The sequence below is a fragment of the Macaca nemestrina genome, chromosome 9 (genome assembly GCF_043159975.1).
Source record: "Macaca nemestrina isolate mMacNem1 chromosome 9, mMacNem.hap1, whole genome shotgun sequence".
NCBI classification, from domain to species: Eukaryota; Metazoa; Chordata; class Mammalia; order Primates; family Cercopithecidae; genus Macaca; species Macaca nemestrina.
Window position 1 is genome coordinate 137,962,346 of NC_092133.1, and position 27,088 is coordinate 137,989,433.

The 27,088-nt window shown below is 47.1% G+C and overlaps 2 protein-coding genes across 6 annotated transcripts in view; one reads left to right on the top strand and one right to left on the bottom strand.

Annotated features, from left to right (window-relative positions):
- FBH1 (F-box DNA helicase 1) overlaps nucleotides 1-1,914 on the bottom strand; it is a 48,147-nt gene extending 46,233 nt beyond the window's left edge. The window contains 4 exon segments of the mRNA XM_011762724.3: nucleotides 40-116; nucleotides 118-137; nucleotides 139-170; nucleotides 717-1,914. Coding sequence (XP_011761026.2) covers nucleotides 40-116; nucleotides 118-137; nucleotides 139-170; nucleotides 717-738 — 151 coding nt within the window. The 5' untranslated portion in view covers nucleotides 739-1,914.
- Nucleotides 1,915-5,245: 3,331 nt separating this feature from the next.
- LOC105494367 (ankyrin repeat domain 16) lies at nucleotides 5,246-26,084 on the top strand. 5 transcript variants are annotated; one of them, XM_071070511.1, is made up of 8 exons: nucleotides 5,255-6,221; nucleotides 7,174-7,394; nucleotides 9,473-9,515; nucleotides 10,859-10,967; nucleotides 11,769-11,930; nucleotides 15,037-15,115; nucleotides 17,431-17,621; nucleotides 25,894-26,084. In XM_071070511.1, exons 1-7 carry the CDS (start codon nucleotides 5,908-5,910, stop codon nucleotides 17,586-17,588), a joined length of 1,086 nt encoding a protein of 361 aa, XP_070926612.1. In that variant the 5' UTR covers nucleotides 5,255-5,907; the 3' UTR covers nucleotides 17,589-17,621; nucleotides 25,894-26,084. The 5 variants fall into 5 exon arrangements, with proteins under 5 accessions (XP_070926614.1, XP_011761025.2, XP_070926613.1 ...); XM_071070512.1 differs by lacking the exon at nucleotides 17,431-17,621 and having other exon boundaries at nucleotides 5,249-6,221; XM_011762722.2 differs by lacking the exon at nucleotides 25,894-26,084 and having other exon boundaries at nucleotides 5,254-6,221; nucleotides 17,431-18,171.
- The last annotated feature ends 1,004 nt before the right edge of the window (nucleotides 26,085-27,088 follow it).

Sequence of the window (27,088 nt, forward strand, 5' to 3'; positions counted from 1 at the left end):
CAGCTAACCACCCTGGTCAGTTTCCCACATGCCTCTTACTTTCAGGGTGCTCCGTGAAGATCAGCAAGTGGGCACTTGTCCTCTGGCATCTCCTGTGGAGATGGCCCAGGGGTCCTGCAATGTGGCCCATTATCACAATGACTCAGGCACTCCACAGGTCCAATGGCAGCCTGTGAAATGGGAATGGCCCAGTTTCAACAGTTAACTGTGTTATCTCTCAACTCCAGCACCATAAAAGTATTCACTCAAGGCAGGAAGCACTTCGCAGGAATAAAACCACCCCACACATCCGAGATACTTGTAACAATTCTTTGGCTAAGTGTGCATTTAACATGTCTTATACAAATTATTGTTTTAATATAATTGCGATGTATTACATTTTATATTAGTAACAATTATTTGTATAAGTCTGTATTTAATACATCTTCCATCCCAGACTAAAAGCTCTCTGTTCTAGTGGGAAGGAGTACAGAGGTACTTACACCCAGCATGCAACATACATTGCTTCATAAATAATTGCTGATTAAACGAATAAATGCACAGCTGCAGCACTTCTTCTACAGTGTAGGCTGTCTTCCTTGGTTTTGAAGCTCTCCACTATCCGATAGCTCCTAAGTGCTTTACAGCTCTTGCAGTTCTTTCCTATATTCTCATTTGAGCCTCAAAGCAATCCTATAATTGTGCCATGATTAAACTGGGGCTCCGGGAGGACTCGCCTGAATTCATCTCGTAGCTCATGAGTGACGGCGCCAATGCAAGAACCCGGGTCTCCTGACTCCCCTAGTCCAGTGCACTTCCTACGGTGATATTCTTTTCTCTGCATCTAGAAACCTTGAAAGCAGCTTCTGAAAACGTCAAGTTTAATTTCCATATTACATTTTTTAAAAAATCATTGTGAAATGTCAGAACCAAAGAAATTGAAAAGTATTTGGAAAACATAACTATAAGGAAAATACCACTAAATGCCATAGACCTGAAATGGAAAAACTTCAAAATATTGTGTCCCCATGAGCTCTAAAAGAAACAAATACAGAAAGCAAGCAAAATAGAGCTCCAGCTCCTTTCCCGGGTATTCACTGACGCACAGCCAGGCTACCACAGCCTGCTTCTCCAGAAATCCACAAGTTCCCAGGTAGTAAGCTCAATCTCCCCGGGATCCTCTCACATCTGAGACACCTATGACTCCCTTGGAGACAGCACTCGTGTGTGACAGCCAACAAGGATGGGCGGGGCTTTCCAGTCTATGTTTTTCCTAAGGAAAGGAAGGAATGTGTGAAAAACATGAGAAAGATCACTACTTATGGTCTAGAATATAATTTTATATATTTGAAGGGTTTTTTCTACAGTCAATTCATTCCACAACTACTTTTACGTATCTGCTATGTCTCAGATTCATTATAAACTCTGTGAGGGCTTTGTCTTGTGGTATCCTTGGTGTTAAATGCTATTTTAGACATTAGTGATACAAAACTGAATAAGCCTACCCATAAGGCGGCTACCAAAACAAACACAAGTTACTAAACATCAAGCAATATAACAACCACATAAATGCATGCATGAAGTGTTGTGATAGTAAAGAAACGTAAACAGAGTTAGGCAAGTTGAAAAAGGCTTTATGAAGAGTTGAGCCTTGAAAGAATTGTGGGATTCAGTAAGGCGGAAGAAAACAATGTGTGCAAAAATACAGAGGCATGTGGCAGGAAAGCTGGGCTTCATCAAAACAAGAGGTTCCCTGATGAGGAATGACAGGAGACAAGGCTGGAAAAGGAATTTGGAGCCACAGACTACAAAAGTCCTTACACATAATGATAAAGAAACTGGGCTTCAAAAAAAGAAATTGGACTTTATCCGGTAGGAGCTTCAAGATATCATCCAATTATTATTATTATTATTATTTTTTTTTTGAGACGGAGGCTCACTCTGTCTGTGGTCCAGGCTGGGGTGCAGTGGCACAATCTCCACTCACTGCAACCTCTGCCTCTCAGGTTCAAGTGATTCTCCTGCTTCAGCCTCCCCAGTAGCTGCAACTACAGGTGCACGCCGCCACACCCAGCTAATTTTTTGTATTTTAGTAGTAGAGATAGGGTTTCACCGCGTTGCCCAGGCTGGTCTAGAACTCCTGAGCTCAGGGATTCCACCCGCCTTGGCCTCCCAAAGTGGTAGGATTACAGGCGTCAGCCACCACACCCGGCCTCATCCAATTTTTAAAGCAGGGTCATTACACAATCAAATTTACACTTTAGGGCAGTGACTTGGGAAAGAGGATAGAAGGTGGAGAGACATGGAGATTGTCAGGAAAACAAGTCAGAAAGCCCCCATACCAACCTATATGAGAGCTGGCAAAGGCCTGAGAGCAGCAGACCCTGGGCAGAGGACAGATGAGTAAGAGCATAGCTTTGTTTGACAAGACTGAAAGAGAAACATAAAAGATAAAAAGCAACAAGGATAACTGGCATTTCTAGTAGAATGTTAAAAAAGATGTTAATGTCATTAACCATGTTAAGGAATAAAAGACAAACAGTGTTTGTGTTTTAATCACTTTTTCCCCCTGGAGTGAGAGGGAGGCCGAAAGTCCCAGTTTTAAAAATAATTTTTTAAGTTATCTGTGGAATACCATGTTTATGCTCCAGGAGGTCCTCTGAAATCTGAGACTGGTCTTCAAAAGGCATGTGAATGACAGTTACAGATATAAGATTTGAGATGCTTTCTAAAAGTAGGTAATTTCACAGCCAGAAAGGCAAAGACAGAATCCAAATTCAGTTTCCAAATAAAATCAGCCTACGAGGGATAGAGGAATGAGACAAGCAGAGAAACGATGATGGCAACAAACCCAAAATTGGAATTCTAAATCTAATACCAATAGTGGTGTCCACACACACTCACAAATCAGGAAACCTGTCAAATGATCAGTGTACCGATGGGCATGCTGAATAGCATACTCATGAAAAACAACAGGAGGAAAAGGAAAGCGAGCCAGGGAGCAAGTCAGTGCCAATGACCATTATGTGTGTTGTGACAGTAAAGGCCAGACCACAACCTCCAAAAGCCTGCACAAAAGAAATGAGCAGCCCAACTGGAAAACAGCAAGACCCAGGAAACAGCTCCATCCATTAGCTTACTGTTCAGATCCCACCCCTCTAGACCAAGCTTTTGCCCCAGAAAATTACAGGAGTTGCGGGACAGATTCACATACATTATCATTTAGTTATCCAAAGGGGGATACAGACCAAAATAAGTTCATAGAGAAGACAGAAGAGGCAAACTGAATGTGCAACACCAATGAAGTAACCAATTATCCTGGGTTCAAATATTCCAACCTAGCCAGGCATGGTGGCTCACATCTGTAATCCCAGCATTTGGGAGACTGAGCTGGGTGAATCATTTGAGGCCAGGAGTTTAAAGACCAGCCTGGCCAACATGGTGAAACCCCGTCTCTACTAAAAATACAAAAAAATACAAAAAAATCAGCCAAGCATGGTGGCACACGCCTGTAATCTCAGCTACTTGGGAGGTTAAGGCAGGAGAAATCACTTGAACCCAGGAGGCAGAGGTTGCAGTAAGCCGAGATCGTGTCACTGCACTCCAGCATGAGCAACAGAGCAAGACTCTGTCTCAAAAATATATATATATTCCAACCTATTGTGAACCCATGTATCTCAACTATGTTTAAAAAACAGGGAAACTAGAGACGTAATGCAAGAGAAGATAGAGTCATCTGAAACTAGGAGGGTGGTGGGGGTAAAAGCAAAAAGTATGAAACTACCAGATGCCTCAACTTCCAATTTGCACTAACTTCAACGGCAGCAGTCAGAACCTTGCTTGGCACGCCCTACACTTTTGTGCATTTCAAACAACTTTTATGCCTTTTTCTTTTTTTTTTTTTTTTTTTTATTTTTTTGAGTGACAAGGCACGATAGAACAATAACCTCAGCAAAGCTGACGCTTGGACTAGTTCTGTCTCCAGCGGCTTATCCGCATCACTGTTACCTTAACGAAACTCAATCTGCTCAGGAGTAAAACGGACTTATCTTCATGGGCCCATTCCAGAAGTCTTTTCATTTATCTCCGCTCATTTCACCACAGGGGCAGACGCTGACGGACGCTCACCACATGCTACCATCCTGCTTTCCAGAAGACTTTATCACCTGTAATTCTGTAAGAAAGTCACTGACTTCCTTAGGCCTCCACTTCCCCACCTGTAAAACCCTACTGATGCCTTACGGGGTTGTCTTTGGACCACAAAGTGCAATAAAAAATGTAAATGGTACTCGTTTTTAGGCCTGGCAAATAGGAGCGACTCCCATTCTACTCCCTAAAGGAATTGAAAACACGGAGAGGTTAAGTGACTGGCACCTAATCAGATCGGGTAAGGAACCCAATACCTACTGATCTCTTCCATCACCCACAGCCTACCCAGCTCTCGCCGTGCCCTCCACCAGCGCCAGACCTCCCATATCGCCTTAGGCTTCCCATGCTCAGGTGAGGGACAGAGAGGCTACCGATGACACAGGGGCAGAGGGCAGCGAAAAATGACTTGCCCAAGGTCAAAACGTCACAGTAGACGGGAAAGCTGGCCTGCCAGCAGCCGAGGCCACGTCCTCGCGCGTGCCCCTCCAGCCCCGAGAACCCACACGCTGAGCCTTCTTGGCCTTGGGGGGCAGCGCGGGGGCCGCTCCCGAACGAGCTCAGTGAGCGCCCTGGCCTCCCCCACGCACCCCCGCCGTGCCCTCCACCTGCCCACGGCCCGGGTGGCAGAGCCCCCACGCCCGCGCTTGCCCGAGCCCAGCCTCGCGCCCCCCGGACCCCCGCTGCCCCACCCCGGGCCCGGACCCCCAGCGCAGGACACCCCGAAGGTTAAGTTTTCCACACGGCGGAGCCCCTCCCACACTCCCTGCCACGTCTGCTGCCTCACGCACTGTGGCGCTCCGGACCCGGGCCCCGCCGCCGCCGCCGCCGCCGCCGGGCCCGCGCCGCCGGCCGCCCAGCCCAGCGTCCCCCAGTAGCTAGCTCCTCCTCTGGCCGGGACCTGGAACCCGAGACGCCCGCCGACTTCCTCCGCGAGCTCCGCCCCGCCGCAGTCCCGGGAAGCGCCCGCCGCCGGAGCCAGACAGACGGCCATTGTGACCAATCGGGACACGAGACCGGAGGGGGCGTGCTGACAGACGGCCCCTAAGGCCAATCGAAATGCGCAATCGATGGGGGCGCGGCCACTGCTACCGGGCCACGCCCCATCTGCGCTTCCGCTCGGGCCGGGGCGGAGCGGGGAAACTTTCCCAGAGTTCCTTCGAGCTGCCTGGGTTCCCGCGGAGTCGCGGCTGTCGAAGGGCGGGGACTGGGGCGGAGCGCAGGAACGCCGGTCCCCAGTGGCTGGAGGCTAGGGCGGCCTTGAGGACGCGCGTGGGGCAGGTCACGCTTGGCCCGGCTGCCTCAGGAGCCACCCTGCCCGGCGCGGGGCTAGGCTGTGCGCGCCCTGCCGGACCCTCCGCTTCGGGTCTTTGCGGTGTAACGGCGCGTCCCACTCCTTCACGTGTTCAGTCCTGAATCGGCCCCGGCAGCTCCAGGACGGCGGACTCGAGTACTCTCGGATCCCCAGGCCCCTCCGCGCTCACCCCGGACCGCCCCGTCCCTGAAGAAAAACCGCCCGGTGCCCGGGACCGCGGCTTCTCCCATGCGGGGCAGGCCGGGGTTGTGAGGGGCCAGCCGGCCTGCGGACTAGGCCGGGGGCGTGAGGAGGCAGGTCTGCCGGGGACAAGGCCGGGGGCGTGAGAGGCGGTTCTGCCGGGTCCGCGGCGCGCGGGGCAGGTTGCGCGAAGAGGCGGAAAGTTCCACTCGCCCTCGGCCTCTCCCTGCCCGGCCGCCGGTGTCCCGCCCGCCGCCGTCCCGCACAGCCTGGCCCGACCCGCGGCGATGGCCCAGCCTGGGGACCCGCGGCGCCTCTACAGGCTGGTGCAGGAGGGCCGGCTGCGCGCCCTGCAGGAGGAGCTGCAGGCGGCCGGGGGCTGCCCGGCGCCAGCCGGGGAGACCCTCCTGCACTGCGCCGCGCGCCACGGGCATCGGGACGTGCTAGCCTATCTGGCCGAGGCCTGGGGCATGGACATCGAGGCCACCAATCGAGACTACAAGAGGCCTCTGCACGAGGCGGCCTCCATGGGCCACCGAGACTGCGTGCGCTACCTGCTGGGCCAGGGGGCAGCGGTCGACTGCCTGAAGAAGGCCGACTGGTAGGTGTGGAGACACCCAGCCTCGTCTCTACCCGCAGAGTCGTAGCGAGTTCCTTGTGCTTCTCCATCCCCTCGGACACCATAGCTATTTTCAGCTCCTAGTCTCACCCCAGGCCTGCCCAGCGGCAGGGACCTCCTGCCCAACTTTCCCTTAAAACGCAGTTGACCTGCAGAGTCTGTCGTTCTTGCCCTTGTTGGTTAACTGACCCGGCCAGTCACCTCCCTTTCTAGAGCACAGAATAATGTAGAATATAACCAAACAGAATGTTACCAAACAATGAAGTGTGTGCACTGTACAGATAGCTCCTGGATGCGACGTTCTGGAGACATTTAGCTCAGTTACTTCTGCATCAATGCATGGTTTCAGTTGACATTGCTCCAATCAATATCCAGAATTCCTGAGTTATTCACGCACTTGTGTGTGTAGAGCACTGTGCAGCTGTATCACATACGTGCAGCCTTGGATAACCACCACAGTCAAACCACACCATCACACAAGCCAATTGCATTTCATTTGTTAGACTGACGCTGATTTCAGTACTCACTAGGTCAGGTTCGTTAGAGGGTGTGAACCTCTTTAGGAACATGGGGAAGTACGTCTTCCCCACTGGGGCAGGGGAATAGACCCGGTTGTTTTGAGGGTTGTCTGTGGGTTTTCTTAGCTCTGCCCCAATTCACTGCTCTCCTGTGAACTAGCTCATAAGCAGCTTTGTCTCCCAGGCACCCTCTCCTCTAGGTACACATTCGTTACAATCATTTTCCCCTTATTATTTCTCCCAGGGTCCTCACAGAAGGCACAGAGGTCGCCGGTCAAAGCTGTTTCCTGCCTGCCAGAGCCCCAACCCTCTAGGTTTCCTATCTGTGCCAAGGATGTGTGTGTTTTGAAGACCTGGCCCCTGGCTTCTAATGTCTCAGCTGCTTCCATCTGACAGCTTCTCCTGGTTGGCCTTAGGACTCCTCTGATGATGGCCTGCACAAGGAAGAACCTGGGGGTGATCCAGGAGCTGGTGGAACATGGCGCCAATCCACTCCTGAAGAACAAAGATGGCTGGAACAGTTTCCACATTGCCAGTCGAGAAGGCGACCCTCTGATTCTCCAGTACCTGCTCACTGTTTGCCCAGATGCCTGGAAGACAGAGAGCAAAATTAGAAGGACTCCTCTGCACACTGCAGGTACAGCCTACAGCTCTGCAGGCGTGCAGTACACACATGTGGCTGCTTCACCCAGCACTGCCCAACCTCATCTTGTTCAGGTTACCTTCTGGGGAAAAGAGGATTTTGGAAAACAGAAGGCAGAGAAAAAGAACATCTGGGTGGAGGAGGGGGTGGGGGGTGCGCAGGTACAGTGGCTCACGCCTGTAATCCCAACACTTTGGGATGCTGGAGGCAGGTGGATCACCTGAGGTCAGGAGTTCAAGACCAGTCTGGCCAACATGGTGAAACCCCATCTCTACTAAAAATACAAAAATTAGCCGGGCATGGTTGCGGCTCCCTGTAATCCCAGCTACTCGGGAGCTCTAGAGTCTGAGGCCAGAGAATGACTTGAACCCAGGAGGCAGAGGTAGTACTGAGCGAAGATTGCACTACATTACACTACAGCCTGGGCAATAAGAGCAAACCTCCATCTCAAAAAAAAAGAGCATTTAGGGGCCTTTTGGCATATAATCAATTTCTAAAACTAACATAACTTGGCTAGCATGCTGTTGTATTAGTTTATTTTTCATATGTATCTGTTGTTATCCTCCCTAGATTATTTGCCCATGAGCTGGTTCTGTGGTACATAGTCTTTGGCCTTGGGCAAGGAAATCAGTCTCTCTCTTGAGCAAGTTTCCTCATCCACCAAATAATGTCAGTGATGGTATGTCTCAGGGTTGTGGTAGAGTTTAAAGAGCGTGATATTTGTAAATCCTTTAGAAGATGCTTGGCACATAGCACGAAGTAACTGGTTAGTGCTATTTTCTTTATCATGTTTACATCGTTACTCTTGAAGGTTAGTGCTATTTTCTTTATCATGTTTACATCGTTACTCTACCATAGTGCTATACATTTAAATAAATATAGTACTCATAATTAAATGCCTTGGCCCAATAACATCTAATGTAAATTTGGGTTACAGTTTTTATAATTTGGAGTAGTGATTCTTAACTCTGAATTAGCTATTTGTAGATTATTTTAAATTAGTAAAAAGTTTCTATTTGCTCATTTGTTTGAAGAAAGTAAAAAGAAAAGCAATTAGTAAAAAGTAAAACTACTGTAATTTCAGAAATTAGATATTAAGGAGCTCAAGAGTCTAGATCAAAAAATTCAGAAAATAACTTGTAGCTTTCTAGATAGTACACTGATTAGGATACAGGGCTTTTAGTTTCTCTAAAAATCATCACTTGTGACATTTTATAGTGTTGCTTTTTGTTTTTTGTTTTTTGGTTTTTTTTTGACAGGGTCATGCTCTGCCGCCCAGGCTGGAATACAGTGGTGTGATCTCGGCTCACTGCAACCTCTGCCTTGTAGGTTCAAGTGATTCACGTGCCTAAGTCTCCTGAGTAGCTGGGATTACTGGCGCGTGCCACCACGCCCAGCTAATTTTCATATTTTTAGTAGAGACGGGTTTAACCATGTTGGCCAGGCTGGTCTCGAACTCCTGACCTCAGGTGATCCACCCACCTCGGCCCCCCAAAGTGCTGGGATTACAGGCATGAGCCACAGTTGGCAATTAGGGACCAAGGAATCCTTTCTAAAGCTTTGCAAGTAAGTAGAAAACTTTTTTTTAGCTCATAAATTATTTGACCAGTTTCTCCCCTGGAGAAACAATCAGCACTCCATCATTCACCCAAAGTAGGGGAAGACAAATAGTCATAACCTTTGAGTATAGTTACTTTTGGTAGGGGAATTAAATCCAGGCTATTTTGTCATGGATTACTATTACAATATTTTGCATTTCCTGGGCAAAAATGGACTAGCCTTGGGGATTAGCAGCACAGAAGCGTAAGTTTAGGATTGAAAGTTTCCCGTGAAAGTGCACGTAAAGATAAGATAATCAAGTGTTGACTGCATACATATAAAGTGAAAACATTATTGTTTACCACTTTATCCAGTTAAATATTTATTTGTGTAGGGCAGTAACAGTGTACCATATTTAATGACTCCTTCTTGTAAGCTATCACTAATAGAATGGGGCAGAGAGCAAAGCGAGGAGGCAGGAAGTATTTTATGTGTGCACTAAAAAGCTCTAATTGTCAGCTTTCTCCTCCCAGCAATGCATGGCCATTTAGAGGCAGTCAAGGTGCTTCTTAAGAGGTAAGAACAATACAACAAGTTGGGGAAAATATTTGCTAACTATGACAAAGAGTTATTATCAGTGCTATGTAAAGAGCTCAGACACATTTTTAAGAAAGAAATTAGGCTTTCAAAAGAAAAATAAAAGACATAAGCAGTTAAAGAATATAAAAAATAAAGATCTGGGGAAATGTTTTCAGTGGCAAAATCATCCATTTTTCTATTTTTTTCAACAAGCATTTATACAAATTCATTTAGCGCTTAATATAAAGTAAGCCCTGTACCAGGTGCGGGGGCCACAACAGAACAAGACTCATGTAGTTTCTACCCTCCTGGAACTCACAGACTGGCAGGAAAGACGCACCATGAAGGAGTCCCGAAAGTCCGGTGTGCATTACAAGGACTTGCAGGATCCTTACAGAACAAATAATGGGAAGACCCAATTTGGCTTAAGAGTAAAGAATCTCAGCGCCAGTGTTTAAGCTGTGACCTGAAGGAGAAAAAGAAATTAGCTGAAAGCGGGAGGCAAGGGAGCATTCCAGACAGCAATAACAGCACCCACGGATGCTCCCAGCCAGGAAAAAGTGTGGTAGATTGAAGAAACCGAAAGACGCCTAGAATATGCTGAAGCCTGAACATTGAAGGGGAGGGTGAATGCTATCAGCCACATTGAGGATTTTCCCTTTTTTTTTTTTTTTTTTAAGTTTTTGAGATGGAGTTTCCCTCTTGTTGCCCAGACTGGACTGCAGCGGCGCAATCTCAGCTCACTGCAACCTCCACCTCCCAGGCTCAAGCGATTCTCCTGCCTCAACCTCTTAAGTAGCTGGGATTGCAGGTGCACACCACCACACCCAGCTAATTTTTTATATTTTTGGTAGAGACAGGGTTTCACCATGTTGGCCAGGCTGGTCTTGAACTCCTGACCTCAGGTGATCCACCCACCTCGGTCTCCCAAAGTGCTGGGATTACAGTCGTGAGCCACCGTGCCCAGCTTGGACACAGATGTCTTAAATATTTTGGCTGTGGAATTGAGGGATGGGGGTAATCAATTGATTAGGAAGGATGAGAGAAAGGTAGTGGCAAGGGATGACTTCAGGGCCTCTGGTGCAGGAAGCTGAAGAGACCAAGTGCTGTCAAATGGGATGGAGAAGGTTAGAGGAACAACGGGTCTGCTGGGGAAGACTATCATGCTCCTGAAGGCTTAGCGCTCAGTTCAGACACTAAGGTGGGGGAGAATAGAGAGAGCTCCACGCTCACAGGCCATTTCCACACATGCAGTCCACCTGCAGATGATCAGGTGTCAACTGTCCCTTGGGTTTGAGGTGGTGAATTTTCTCAGCTCTTACTTGGGGTTTTGGCTCTAGGTGCCAATATGAACCAGACTACAGAGACAACTGTGGCGTCACCCCCTTGATGGATGCAATCCAGTGTGGTCACATCGATGTCGCTAGGCTGCTCCTTGATGAACATGGGGTATAAAAATGGTTGTGTTTTTATTCTTTTGGTTCTTCTTACACATTTTAGGTCACAGGATAAACAGAGCACATCGTTGCTCAGATCCCAGGTTCCATTCCCCAGCCCTTCCAAACTCTCTCTGCGACTTGGTGACCTCTTTAAGCACCAGTGTTCCCATCTGTAAAATGGAGAGAAATTTAGTTTCTTCAGAAAGTTGTAGGAGGATTAAATAATATAATGTACATAAAGCAGTTGGCAAAATATTCAGTAAATGGTAGCTGTTTTATAGCAATAATAACAACAAATTGTCTCTGCTGAGAGTGCTTTTGGCACCATAGCCTGGAACATTGAATCATAACCATCTTTTTGATTAGAGAGCCCTTTTTTGAGAGCAGGGCACGATGGCTCATGCCTGTAATCCCAGCACTTTGGGAGGCCAAAGCAGGTGGGTAACCTAAGGTCAGGAATTTGAAACTAGCCTGGCCAGCATGTTAAAACCCATCTCTACTGAAAATATAAAAATTAGCCAGGTGTAGTGGCACACACCTGAGGCTGAGGCAGGAGACTTGCTTGAATGAAGGAGATGGAGGTTGCAGTGAGCCAAGATTGCACCACTGCACTCCAGCCTGAGCAACAGAGTGAGACTTTGTCTCAAAAAAAAAAAGAGTCCTTTGAGGATGAGACAAAAGCTACATATCCTCCACCCAGAGAGCTATCCGTAAACAGCTCAGTGTTGCTGAAGCGCCAGCAGGTGCCCAGATCTGAGTTGCCCTGTTTCTTATCTTTGACCTTTTCTCCTTTCTCTCCTCTGCCCACTAGGCTTGCCTTTCAGCAGAAGACAGCCTGGGTGCCCACGCTCTGCACAGGGCAGCTGTCACAGGGCAGAACAAAGCCATCCGATTCTTGGTCTCTGAACTTGGCATCGATGTAGATGTGAGAGCCACATCAACCCACCTCACAGCACTTCATTATGCAGCTAAGGTTTGTTACTTCTTAAAACATTGTCCCAGCTTCCCCAAGGCTTGCCTTACTCCATTGATGGGTAGCTCCGTAGCCTGGTTTCTTTGGCCCCATCTCTGTGGAGGAAATTGCCCATGATATTCTTCTGAAATGGTCAGGATTCTGAAGCAGTTTATCTCTTCAAACAGAAACCCTCAAGCCTGTAATCCCAGCACTTTGGGAGGCCGAGGCGGGCGGATCACAAGGTCAGGAGATCGAGACCACGGTGAAACCCCGTCTCTACTAAAAATACAAAAAATTAGCCGGGCGCGGTTGTGGGCGCCTGTAGTCCCAGCTACTCGGGAGGCTGAGGCAGGAGAATGGCGTGAACCCGGGAGGCGGAGCTTGCAGTGAGCCGAGATCGCGCCACTGCACTCCAGCCTGGGCGACAGAGCGAGACTCCGTCTCAAAAAAAAAAAAAAAAAAACAGAAACCTAACTTGAATTTGTTTCTAGGCAAAAACTTACTTAAAAAAAAAACTTTTACTCCATAAAGTGCCTCCCCGCTCACACACAGGTTTTTGTTTTCAGGAATAATGTTATTTGAAGCCATAAATACCCATTGTATGAAATTCTTGGCTCTCCGTTCTTATACTGGATTCCAGAAGTTAAGAACTCTTCAGCCAGGGCAAGAGAATTGCATTTACTAGGCTCTCTGGGGTGTGAAATATTGAAGATAAACAAACATTTTCAGTGGAAAAGTAGCTATTTTAAATGCTAGGAGCGTTTTGCATATTATCCTTAACATTATCTATTGGCTCTATGCCTTTACTTATTTTTTGTTTTTTTGTTTATTTGTTTTTGTTTTTGCTTTTGTTTTGAGATGGAGTCTTGCTCTGTTGCCCAGGCTGGATTACAGGTGCGTGCCACCATGCCTGGCTAATTTTTGTATTCTTAGTAGAGACGGAGTTTCACCATGTTGGCCAGGCTGGTCTTGAACTCTTGACCTCATGATCCAACCACCTCGGCCTTCCAAAGTGCTGGGATTACAGGTGTAAGCCACTACGCCTGGCCTACTTGTTTTTCTAATCAATTGCATTCTCCTGCCTGATGTCTTGCTTTCGAGCAGCTGGGTAGATACACATGGATGTGCTCTGTGGCCACAGGGTCCTCCCATAGGAAGAGTGAACCTGGAACCTTAATTGTAGTCTCATCACATAGTAGCAGACTAACTGACTAGACAAAGAGTGTATAAATTATTTCATAGGCCGAGCGTGGTGACTCACTCCTGTAATCCCAGCACTTTGGGAGGCCGAGGCAGGTGGATCATGAGGTCAGGAGATCAAGACCATCCTGGCTAACATGGTGAAACCCCATCTCTACTAAAAATACAAAAAATTAGCTGGACATGGTGACAGGTGCCTGTAGTCCCAGCTACTAGGAAGGCTGAGATAGGAGAATGGCATGAACCTGGGAGAAGGAGCTTGCAGGGAGCCGAGATTGCGGCCACTGCACTCCAGCCTGGGCAACAGAGCAAGAAAAAAAAAAAAAAGATCAAGACCATCCTGGCCAACATGGTGAAACCCTGTCTCTGCTAAAAAAATTACAAAAAAATTTAGGCTGGGTGTGGTGACGCATGCCGGTAGTCCCAGCAACTAAGGAGGCTGAGGCAGAAGGATCACTTGAACCCAGGAGGCAGAGGTTGCAGTGAGCCAAGATCATGCCACTGCACCCCACCCAGACTACATCTCAAATATATATATTTATTTATTTTATAAATAATATTTTATTTTACAAAATATAATAATTCCTACTAGCTGTAATAGGAATTCCCATTTATGAGAGGTTATGATCTTTTCTAGTTTATCTGTGCCCTAAAGATTTTAACGAAGGGCCGGGCGCGGTGGCTCAAGCCTGTAATCCCAGCACTTTGGGAGGCCGAGACGGGCGGATCACGAGGTCAGGAGATCCAGACCTCCTGGCTAACACGGTGAAACCCCGTCTCTACTAAAAAATACAAAAAACTAGCCGGGCGAAGTGGCGGGCGCCTGTAGTCCCAGCTACTCGGGAGGCTGAGGCAGGAGAATGGCGTAAACCCGGGAGGCGGAGCTTGCAGTGAGCTGAGATCCGGCCACTGCACTCTAGCCTGGGCGACAGAGCCAGACTCAGTCTCAAAAAAAAAAAAAAAAAAAAAAAGATTTTAACGAAGAGTGTATTTGCTTGGGAAATTTTAGAGTTTTGGGTTCTGTATAAATCACAAGATTTGTACTGCTCACAATGATGGAAACTAACTGCATTGGGTCAGTAATTAGGCCCACAGAGTTGATCATCTATATTCTAATAATTAAATGTCACCAAAATGTTTATTTAATGATTTATACTAGAATTGAGAATGATACACTATCTTACTTTAGATATGAAAATTTGGCCAGGCACAGTGGCTCACACCTCTAATCCCAACACTTTGGGAGGCTGAGGTGGGAGGATCCCTTGAGCCCAGGAGTTTGCAATCAGTCTGGGCAACATAGTGAGACTTTGTCTCTACAAAAAAAAAAATAATAAATTAGGGGAAAAAAGATATGAAAATTCACTTTTAGCAGTTGACTGTTTTAGAAAAGGTGCCTAATGTATGTCAGAGTCTGGGTTTAAAGTGTGAAAGGAAAATAAAAACTTAAGATCCCCAAGTCACTCTGCCAAAAGAAAAAAAAATTAAACTGAAAGCTGAGTCATACGGAAAGCTGCCTTTCCTTTTGTTCCTAAGCAGATAGCTACAGATAAAGGGTTAAATATTTCCACAGGTAGCTATTTTATATTCACCTTATCTTATGTAAAGTGCCAATTTACTGAGCAGAAGGAGATATTTAATGTATCGTTGCCTATTCCCCCCACCTACTCCTTTTATCCTGCAGCGTGGATTCAGTAATGTGACCGTACCCTCCCCTCCTTTTCACTCCAGCCCTCTTCCCCTTTAAATATTGAAGCCCTCAAAATCATCTTTGGAGAGAGACACAGATCTGTCTCTCGGGTATGTCCTTAACCTTGGCAAAATAAACTTCTAAATTGATTGAGGCCTGTCTCAGATACTTTTTGGTTTGCAAAAGGTTTTCTTTTATCCCCCTCACAGTGATAACAAATTTGTTTCAATTCAGGAAGGACATACAAGTACAATTCAGACTCTCTTATCCTTGGGAGCTGACATCAATTCTAAAGATGAAAAAAATCGATCAGGTACCGTTTAATTTTGTATATGCCTTGGAAATTAGTAAACTGAGTATAACCAATACACTTTTATATTTAAAACATTGATTTTATATTCTTCCTTTTTTTTTTTTTTTTTTGTGGTGGTATTGTTTTTTTTTGTTTGTTTGTTTGTTTGTTTTTGAGACGGAGTCTCGCTGTGTCTCCCAGGCTGGAGTGCAGTGGCCGGATCTCAGCTCACTGCAAGCTCTGCCTCCCGGGTTTTTACGCCATTCTCCTGCCTCAGCCTCCCGAGTAGCCGGGACTACAGGCGCCCGCCACCTCGCCCGGCTAGTTTTTTGTATTTTTTAGTAGAGACGGGGTTTCACCGTGTTAGCCAGGATGGTCTCAAACTCCTGACCTCGTGATCCGCCCGTCTCGGCCTCCCAAAGTGCTGGGATTACAGGCTTGAGCCACCGCGCCCGGCCGTATGGTGGTATTGTTGAGACAGAGTTTCCCTCTGTTGCCCAGGCTGGAGTGCAGTGGCGCACCATTTCAGCTCACTGCAACGTGCATCTCCTGGCTCAAGTGATTCTCGTGCCTCAGCCTCCTGAGTAGCTGGAATTACAGGCATGCACCACGATGCCTGGCCAATTTTTGTATTTTTAGTACAGACAGGGTTTCCCTGTGTTGGCCAGGCTAGTCTTGAACTCCTGACCTCAAACAATCTACCTGCCTTGGCCTCCCAAAGTGCTGGGATTACAGGCATGAGCCACTGCGACCAGCCTTAATATTATTCTTCTAATAGCTCAGCTACTTTTCCTTAAAATATCTGTTTCTCTTCATATAATTGTTATTATAGCAGTGATGATGACTGCCACTCATTACAACTGCTGTTGTTAACCTTTGTTATTATTTTAAACCATAACAATATATGCGTCATAAAAGCAGTTTCTTTCTAATCCATGATGACACTTGCTAGCCAGGTATTGTATCAGTTCTTCGCAGGTCATCCATTTTGGAGTATATTTAGGAACTATATTCACTATTATTTTTTTTTTATTTAGAATATTCAGAAACATTCTGAGAGCGAATTCTTTAGACTGGGACTTTAAAATAAACCCTCTAACATTTTGTGAGCCAAAGACCATCTTGCAAGGGTTTAGTGGAATCTTTTTTTTTTTTTTTTTTTTTGTCACGCTGTTACCCAGTCGGGAGGGTAGTGGCATGGTCTTGGCTCACTGCAACCTCTGCCTCCCAAGTTCAAGCGATTCTTCTGCCTCCCAAGTAGCTGGGACTACGGGTGCCCACCACCATGCCCAGCCAATTTTTGTATTTTTAGTAGAGACAAGGTTTCACCATGTTGGCCAGGCTGGTCTCAAACTCCTGACCTCAAGTGATCTGCCCACCTCGGCCTCCCAAAGTGCAGGGATTACAGGTATGAGCCACTGCACTTGGCCTAGTGAGATCTTTCTGATGCTTCAAAGACTTGCAGGAACCTACCTAGTCCCTCTAGGGCTGGAAAGGGCAGCTGCTCTGCCCAGGAAGGGACACCGCTTCTCTGCTGGAGGGAAGGCAGCAGAACCACCAGTGCCCCTGAACTCAGCACACCAGGAACCTCAGTATTGATTTCTATACCCAGAGTGGGAAGCTTGTTCAACAGTGTTTTTTTGGTTACATGATTATTTGTGGTGATAGTTTTATTTACAAAGCAAATTCAATAAACCTTTTAGAAAGTTTTTTGTACCATTTTAAGTGTGTTTCTAGAGCATTCCGGAGTATGGAGAGGATGTCTCCTATATCTTGTTAACTTGCTCTGTTGCTTCTTGTTTTAGATCAGTTTCTTTTTCTTTTTCTTTTTCTTTTTTTTGAGATAGTCTTGCTCTGTCACCCAGGCTGGAGTGCAGTGCTTACTGCAACCTCCACCTCCCAGGTTCAAGTGATTTTCCTGCCTCAGCCTCCTGAGTAGCTGGGATTACAGGCACGCACCACCACGCCTGGCTAATTTTTTAATTTTAGTAGAGATGGGGTTTCACCATGTTGGTCAGGCTGGTTTCACACTCTTGACCTCGTGATCTGCCCACCTCAGCCTCCCAAAGTGCTGGGATTACAGGCGTGAGCCACCGCGCCCGGCCTAGATCAATTTCTTAAATCCTCTCTAACTGGTTTTGTTATCTTTAAAACTATTTTCAACCCAATCAGGTTAAAAAGAAAAATATTTTGATCTAGTGTAGGTGAAGTTGTGAAAATGAATTATGGAAGATATTGAAAGAATCGATATTCTTATTGGGCACTATCAACTCACAAGGTCAGTATTGCTCCAGGGGTTGTGTTTTTAAGTCCACATGATTTTTGTCACCCCTCAGCCCTGCATCTGGCCTGTGCAGGTCAGCATTTGGCCTGTGCCAAGTTTCTCCTACAGTCGGGACTAAAGGATTCTGAAGACGTCACGGGCACCCTGGCTCAGCAGCTCCCAAGGAGAGCAGATGTCCTTCAGGGCTCTGGCCACAGCGCAATGACATAAGGATGTTTCCAAGAGGAGGCAATAAAGCGCATGGTAATTCATACCCTGCTTCTTAAGTCAGTCACAGATTCAGCGAAACGAGTTGGAAGCCAGTTTTCCATCTCCTCCTCTTCCTCCCTTCCCTCCTCCTGCATGTTCCCCTCCTGCTGAGGAGTTCCCAGTGATCAGGGGGCTGAATTCCCAGCTCCATGACAGGCACATTATGGAGTCCTGGGCACAGTCATAATCTTCCCGTAGTCCATATTTCACTGTTTGTATTCTTAAAGTAGAATAGATAATGTTTGTGAGATCAGATTGTGGGATCCTTAGAGAAGCATGCACCATGCATGAATATAATGAATATAATATAGTATGCACACTTTCACAAATATATGAAATATAATAACTGCTGCATGGTAAGGCTATGATAATAATAACAAAAATATCACATACATTGCTATTACCTTGAGCCATAAAATGTAGTTGACCTGTTTAATTTCTTCCTTCATAAGCTTTTACTTGGCCGTTACAATGGTTCACTTTTGGTTTCGTAGCCAAGAAAGACATACTTATAATCTGTTTACACAGGCATTTACAAGAAATTTAATAAAGATTTTTATATATTCTAAGCACTGCTCGTTAAGCTATCAAGTTTTAATCTTGAGGGTTTTTGTTTGTTTTAATAGATAAATTCAGTAGTGGCCCCCTTCAAGTAATAAATACATGTAGAAAATGTAACTAAGGACCAGGCATGGTGGCCTGTGCCTGTAATCCCAGCACTTCGGGAGGCTGAGGCAGACAGATCACTTGAGGCCAGGAGTTCAAGACCAGCCTGGCCAACATGATAAAACCTCATCTCTACCAAAAATACAAAAATTAGCCAGGTGTGCTGGTGCATGCCTGTAGGCCCAGCTACCAGGGAGGCTGAGGCCCGAGAATCGCCTGAACCCAGCCGACAGAGGTTGCAGTGAGCCGAGATTGCGCCACTGCACTCCAGCCTGGGCAACGGAGCGAGACTCCGTCTCAAAAAAAGAAAGAAAATGTAACTAAGATCTTTACAAAATTTCTGTTAAACTGAGTTGAAGAATGGGGTTTTGTCTTTAAAACCCATTTTCTGTCCTGTGCTGTCCACTCACAGAAGCCTCTGACTGTTAAGGAATGAAACACTTGACATTTAGCTTTAAAAGATATTGTAGCCTCTTAAATGGAGTAAAGATAGGATGAGTCCTCAGGCATTTAGATTCTTTTTCTACATTTTTCCTTTTCTTTTCCTTTTTTGATCCTTTTCTCTGAATTGCAAAGAATAATTATTATTTTAGATCAGGCTTCTTAATCATTGTATGCATCAGTCGCAAGCAACATTGAACCCTCTTGTTGAGTGTGATCCAGCAAGTGCTTATTGCACACCCACCTTATTCTCAGTGTTGGGCTCGGTTTGGCACAGAGCAAGAATTTCCTGTTCGTCTTAATTATTCCCAGATGGTATCAGCAGATTCCTGTTTCTAACCACCAAATCAGTGTTCTGGTAGAAACACTCCTGTCTTGTGACCTCTAAATTACACACACTCTCCATCTGCACTGATTTGAGATGAGTTACCACTTTCCTGTTGTTCCAGAGATGCCTGCGTCAATGCCCTCTGGGGCTGAAGATGGTTCTGTTGTGTGGATATTTCACGTGTACAGATGGGACTGAAAGATCAGTCTGGGGCTGCCCTCTTTCCCCTCAGCACACACATGAGCAGCTTTGCGTTTGCAGCAGCTGCATGCACTATCAGTTTCCATTTGGCTTTGCTTCTGCCCTTACAAACAGCTTATGATGACAACACAGCATATTACACTGTTGTCCCCGGTTTTCCGAGATTCCATGCACCTTTGTAATAGAAACCATGGTTACCGGATGCCACTGCTGAAACTACTAGACACCCAGAGATGGCAGTGATTATAAGAACATTAATCGTGGGTTGGGCATGGTAGCTCATGCCTGTAATCCCAGCACTTTGGGAGGCTGAGGCAGGTGGATCACCTGAGGTCAGGAGTTCAAGACCTGCCTGGCCAACATGGTGAAACCCCATCTCTTCTAAAAATATGAAAATTAGCCCGGCATGGTGGCATGCACCTGTAATCCCAGCTACTAGGGAGGCTGAGGCAGGAGAATCACTTTAACCCAGGAGGGGGAGGTTGCAGTGAGCCAAGATCGTGCCACTGTACTCCAGCCTGGGCGACAAGAGCGAGACTCCATCTCAAAACAAAACAAAATTACCTGGCATGGTGGCAGTCGCCTGTAATCCCAGCTACTTGGGAGGCTAAGGCAGAAGAATCGCTTGAACCTGGGAGGCAGAGGTTGCAGTGAGCCGAGATTGCACCACTGCACTCCAGCCTGGGTGACAGAGCGAGACTCCATCTCAAAAAAAAAAAAAAAAAAAAATTAATTGCAGCAAAGAGAGTAGCAATAATAGAATAATAACCAGATGTTTCCGTAACAATAATATATGAAGAATGCTCTGACAATGATGATAATATTTTTCTATTACTCCCTGATTATAGTTACTTTCCTCACCTCCTTTGGGTCTTTACCTCACCTTCTCAGTGAGGCCTGCCCAGGCCACCCTATCTAAAATTGTATCCTTTCTTCAACATTTGATATCTTCTTTCCCCAATTTATTTTTTCTTCTTAGCATTTGCTATTAGCAAATGTACCATATAATTTATTTATTTTGTTCATTGTTTTTCTCCCCCACTGGTATGCAGGCTCCTTGGACTGATTTTTGTCTTTTAAATTTAAAAGTATTATATAGTTAATGAATGTGCGATAAAAGCCCTTTGTGTGCATCGAGCACTTACTATATGCAAGATAGTGCTAAACCCTTACCTAGATTGTCTCATTTTGTCCTCTGACTCTTGCACCCTGCAGCCCCTTCTCATTGTTATTCCCTCTGGAGCATCTTTTCCCATACACACGTTCAGGAAGAGTCTCTACTTGATACCCTCAGTTCGTAGGCACCACCCACCCCCCTGCAGTCCTGCGTCATTGTTGCTGCTCTGTGCAGACTCTTCCTTTCAGATACCAGCGACATCCTAATTGCCATATCAAGTGATGTACTTTTAGCCCTTAGGTTACTGACCCTTTCAGTTCACTTACTGATCACTGCCCCCTTCTGGAGTCTTGCCACATGCAATATGCACTCCTGGATTTTTCCTTCTGCCTTTTCCATCTCTGCCTCTGCACTCCTCTGTCAGGCCGACCCTCCATGCTCATGTGTACCAGCTTCTGTCTCCAGCATCTCCCTCATTCTGGGTTTTCTCTTGAAGCATTGTTGTCCAGGACTCGGGTTTCAGCGACACCCTAATGTCAGTAACACTCAGATCTCTCGAGCCCTTACTTTCCACCACCTGTTTACATTTCTGCATGGATGTTCTGAGGCCGTCTCATATTCAGTTTATTCAAAACCCAGCCTTCCCCACAACCCACTGACGTACAGGCCTGCATTCCTGCCTTGGTTGATGGCACCACAGCTCACCCCACCGTGTTGGAAAACTGGGGGTCAGTCATGACTGCTCCCTCTTTGGGGGTCCCTGCGGAGGCCTGCTGCTGGGCGGCTCTCTAATCTGCCTGTTCCACACCATCCCTACTGTCACTCCTAGAGAGTGGCAGCCATGTCTTAAACACGCCTCTCCACGTCCTCAAATCCACCCTCCACACGGCTGCCAGGGCGTTCTCACTAATGTGACCAAGGGCATTGATTGCCAATTGTGGCTTAACGTGCCTCCCAGAGCACGTACTACACTTTTGCCAGGATTTCTGATTGCCTCAACTAACGCCCACTTCTGCCAGGGCTATCAGCTGGTCCTAAAAGCACACCCGCTCCCATGGTGAGTGTGTGTTATTAAAAGAAGCTCAATCAAAGCAGAAGTCTCGGCCGGGCGCGGTGGCTCACGCCTGTAATCCCAGTATTATGGGAGGCCGAGGCGGGCAGATCACGAGGTCAGGAGATCGAGACCATCCTGGCCAACATGGTGAAATCCCATCTGTACTAAAAATACAAAAATTAGCTGGGCGTGGTGGCACACGCCTGTAATCCCAGCAACTTGGGAGGCTGAGGCAGGAGAATCGCTGGAACCCGGGAGTCGGAGGTTGCAGTGAGCCAAGATCGCCACTGCACTCCAGCCTGGCAACAGAGTGAGACTCCGCCTCAAAAAAAAAGTCGCTGAAAAGAGATGGAAAGAGGTAAAAGTTGTAATGACTTGAAAATAGCGAGGACCTAACATATATTACCACAACAATTTATACCAGAAAATACACAAGACAAGATGGAAAGGATCACAGAATGGAAACGAGATGGCAAGTCAGGCTAAAGCCTGAGGGAACTATAGGGAGGGTGCTCAGACAGTGAGAAGAGGGAGGAGCAAGCACTGAATTGAATTTAACCTGGGACGTTGCTAGAATTCACCAGCAGGTGGCAGACCAGAAAAATGTCCCTTTTAATCTCTGACTTTTGTTTGTAAAGCCTATTGTAAAATACAGAAGATAGTAAAGGAGAAAACAAAAATAATCTATAGTTCCATCAGCCAGATGGAACCACTCTTATTTCCCCTTAGTCTTTCAAAATGCATATAGGGCTGAGCACAGTGGCCCATACCTATAATCCCAGCACTTTGGGAGGCCGAGGCAGGCCTTGAGGTCAGGAGTTCGAGACTAGCCTGGCTAACATGGTGAAACCCCATCTCTACTAAACATACAAAAAGTGGCCAGCCATCCTGGGCACGGTGGCTCACGCCTGTAATCCTAGCACTTTAGGAGGCCGAGGCAGGCGGATCATGATGTCTGGAGATCGAGACCATCCTGGCTAACACAGTGAAACCCTGTCTCTACTAAAAATACAAAAAAGTTAGCTGGGCGTGGTGGTATGTGTCTGTAGTTCCAGCTACTTGGGAGGCTGAGGCAGGAGAATTGCTTGTATCCAGGAGGCGGAGGTTGCAGTGAGCTGAGATCATGCCACTGCACTCCAGCCTGGGCAACAGAGCAAGACTCCATCTCCAAAAAAAAAAAAAAAATTTAGCCGGGTGTGGTGGGGCACGCCTGTAGTCCCAGCTACTTGGGAGGCTGAGGCATAGAATCGCTTGAACCCAGGAGGCAGAGGCTGCAGTGAGCTGAGATCACACCACTGCACTCCAACCTTGGCAAGAGAGTGAGACTCCGTCCAAGAAATAAAAAATAAAATGTGGGGCCAGGTGCAGTGGCTCACACCTGCAATCCCAGCGCTTTGGGAGGCCAAGGAGGGCAGATCACGAGGTCAGGAGATCGAGACCATCTTGGCTGACACAGTGAAACCCCATCTCTACTAAAAATAGAAAAAATTAGCCAGGTGTGGTGGCGGGCACCTGTAGTCCCAGCTACTCAGGAGGCTGAGGCAGGAGAATGGCATGAACCCAGGAAGCAGAGCTTGCAGTGAGCCGAGATTGCACCACTGCACTGCAGCCTGGGCAACAGAGTGAGACTCTGTCTCAAAATAAATGAATAAAAAATAAATAAAATGCATACAGTTGAGCTGATGCTGTATATGCAGTTTTTCACTTAACTTTGTTTGTTCATTTTGGAGACAGTCTTGCTCTGTCACCCAGGTGGGGGTGCAGTGGCACAATCTCGGCTCACTGCAGCCTGCATCTCCTGGGTTCAAGCAATTCTCATACCTCAGCCTCCTATGTAGCTGGGATTACAGGCGCCCTCCACCACGCCTGGCTAATTTTTGTATTTTTAGTAGAGACAGGGTTTCACTATTTTGGCCAGGCTGGTCTCGAACTCCTGACCTCGAGTGATCGGCCCACCTCAGCCTCCCAAAGTGCTAGGTTTACAGGTGTGAGCACTATGCTTGGCTTTCTAACTTTACATTACAAGCAAATCCTAATGCTCTTTAAAACTTTGTGAATGTTGGCCGGGCGCGGTGGCTCAAGCCTGTAATCCCAGCACTTTGGGAGGCCGAGGCGGGTGGATCACGAGGTCAGAAGATCGAGACCATCCTGGCTAACATGGTGAAACCCCGTCTCTACCAAAAATACAAAAAACTAGCCGGGCGAGGTGGCGGGCGCCTGTAGTCCCAGCTACTTGGAGGCTGAGGCGGGAGAATGGCGTAAACCCGGGAGGTGGAGCTTGCAGTGAGCAGAGATCGCACCACTGCACTCCAGCGTGGGCGACACAGCGAGACTCCGTCTCAAAAAAAAAAAAAAAAACTTTGTGAATGTCGTGTTTCATGGCCGTCTTATGCTCCATCGTATTGCTGTCCGTATTGAGTCGTGTGTGTTGCCTCTTTCGTTGGTTTCCATTTTGTTTTTAAGATGTAGACAGAGTAATCAGTAGAGCTCTGTCAAATTCAACTGGAGGCAAGGGTGGCAGGTTGAGGACAGAAACGGCTGTTGGATTTGATTACCGGAGGTTGGGCCGCGCGAGTGGGTGGGAGACATGGGCTGCACGGGGACCTGAGCAACTCTGCGCCCTTGGCTGCGTTGTGTGATGAAGGAAAGGAAAGAAGAAAGCGGTTTGACAGGACAGTAGTTTTCTCCGAGAGGATGAGTGAGGGGATGAGCGTGTGGCATGTTTACAGACTGGGAAATGAGCCCAGAGAGGGAGGAAGCCAGCAGGGAGGAAGGGAGGGCTCTGTGGGAAGGCCCTTTGGAAGGCGTGGAAAGTAGGCTTAGAAGCCCTTGGGAAGCTCAGTTCCAGATGAAGAAGGAGCATTTCCTTCTCAGAGGCATGGAGGAAAGAAGCAGGGCAAGGAGGAAGAAGAAGTCCAAGGCAGAGCCCACATGGGTGCCTCATTGAATGCCAGTATCTTGGAGGGTGGGGGATTTGTGGAGCACGTTCAATGGATAATAATGTAGACTTATATTTGGCAGTTTTTACACTTTTTAAAATTATACTCTTTCAGTTGGAAAGAGTGATGTGATTTTTTGTTTGTTTGTTTTGTTTTTGAGACAGAGTCTAGCTGTGTTGCCCAGGCTGGAGTGCAGTGGTGCGATCTCGGCTCACAGCAACCTCCACCTCCCGGGTTCAAGCGATTCTCCTGCCTCAGCCTCCTGAGTAGCTGGGATTACAGGCACGCGCCTCCACATCCGGCTAATTTTTCTATTTTTAGTAGAGACGGGGTTTCTCCATGTTGCTCAGGCTGGTCTCGAACTCCCGACCTCAGGTGATCCACCCACCTTGGCTTCCCAAAGTGCTAGGATTACAGGTGTGAGCCACCACGCCCGGCCACGTGACGTGATTTTTATCGAGAATGAAACGAGATGGGAGTGAGGGCTGGCCACTGCCAATCCTGGTAACGACAGGGACTTGATTGGCCTGTGTGATTAACCTACCCTGCGGCATTCGCAGAACCTGCCTCCCTCCACCATGCTGAAAACGTGATTGACTTGATACTGAGGACAGGCCTGGGCGCTCCTGGGAAAGCACGGGGAGTGGATGCATTTATGAGCCCATGCCCTGTGCAGCTTCTGGCCGGAGCACAGCAACAGGAGGGGCCTGCAGGCATTTTGACCAACATGACACCTCTCCTGGCTTCACCATAAGTGAACCAGGTCTCTTTTTCCCTCTTCCTACTCTGGAAGGCCCAACGCATCCTCAAGGGGAGTGACACCATGGGGGTATTTGAAACAACATTTTAAAAATAGCAATGGCTAGGCACCATGGCTCACCCCTGTAATCCCAACACTTTGGGAGGCCAAGGCGGGCGGATCACTTGAGGTCAGGAGTTTGAGACCAGCCTGGGCAACATGGTGAGACCCTGCCTCTACAAAAAATACAAAAAATTAGCTGGGCGTGGTGTGCCTGTAGTCCCAGCTACTAAGGAAGCTGAGGTGGGAGAATTGCTTGAGCCCAGGAGGTCAAGACTGCAGTGAGCTATGATTGCACTACTGTATTCCAGCCTGGGTGACAGAGCAAAACCCTGTTTCAAAAAAAAAAAAAGCAGTAGGGAGGGAATGAGGGCTGGCTGGTGCCCAGGTAGAGTCGCAGGGAGGAGAGGCCCAGAGCCAAAGCTTACCTCACTGTGTGGGTGCACTGGGGGCCTCTGCAAAGCTGATCTCACCGCATGGGTGCACTGGGGGCCTCTGTGAAGGGGTCAGTGAGGAGCTGGACAAAGATCAGAGCAGGTTTGAGAGAGAATGGGAAGGCAGGACCTGGAGCTGGAAAATGAAGCAGTGGAGAGGGATGTGGATCGATGTTTTTTGTTTCTTTTTTTAATGGAGCAGATTTTTTTTTAATGTTTTTTTAATGTTTCTTTTTTTAATGTTTTTTAAATGTTTCTTTTAATGTTTCTTTTTTTAATGTTTACAGATTGCTGAGAAAATGGTCCAACAGACAGGAAGTGAGGAGGAGGAATGAGTCTAATGTCCCTATGAAGCATCTAGAGTCTTGTTAAAATGCAGATTCCTTCAAATGTAGGGATCCTGAAAAAAAGAAAAATGCAGATTCTCAGAGGGAGAGAGTCCAGGGGTGTGGGGGCCAGTCAATAAAACTATCTACTGGATACCGTGTTGTCTGAGTGATGCGATCCTTACTGCAGACCTCAGCATAACATGATATACACAGGCAACAAACCTGCACATGTATCCCCTATATTTAAAATAAAAGTTGAAATTAGAAACTTTTAAAGATGCAGATTCCCACCCACCCACCCCTCCGCCCCGGCAACCCCCAGCTGCTTCCAGCTAGTTCCCAGGGGTGGCCATGGCTGCTGCATTGAATAGCTTCTTGTGCACAAGGGCAAATATTCGTGTTTGCCCTGCCAGTTCCTCTCCAGCCTCAAGAGGGAAAGCCAAGCAGAAGGGCGCTGAGCAGGAGCTGGGGTACTTGGTGCTGGGAGACACCGAGCTGTCTTCTAGGTGCTTGGACTCTTCAGTGAAATAGGAAAGCAGGTGATTGACCGAGAGTGAGGACACGGTATAAGAGGTCTGAGGAGTTAGCGAAGGATGTGAAATAGTCTGTTAGGGAAGCAAAGGTCTGGGCAGTGCTTCTCAGGCCCCCACCTTGCTGGAGACAGGTGGCTGGGCAGCCCCAGAGGGTTGGGCCTGTAGGTCCAGGGTGGAGTCTAGGAATTTGCATTTCTTTTGTTCTTTTCCTTTTTGTGATGGTTTTACTGAGGTATAATTGGTACACAAAGCTGCACATCCTTGATATGTACAGTTAATTCAGACATATTTGTGCACCTAGGAAACTCTCACCACAGCCAAGGCAGTAAACACATCCCTCACCTCCAAAAACAGGATATCCAATCTTTTGGCTCCCCTGGGGCACATTGGAAGAAAAATAATTGTCTTGGGCCACACATAAACTACACTATCACTAAGGATAGCTGATGAGCTTTAAAAAAAAGAAAATCGCAAAAAATCTCAATGTTTTAAGAAAGTTTACAAATTTGGGTTGGGCCGCATTCAAAGCCACCTGGGCCACAAGTTGTACAAACTTGTCCAAAAGTTTCTTCTCACCCCTTCACTTTTTTTGTCTTTTTGTGGTATTGTGTCTGGAATTT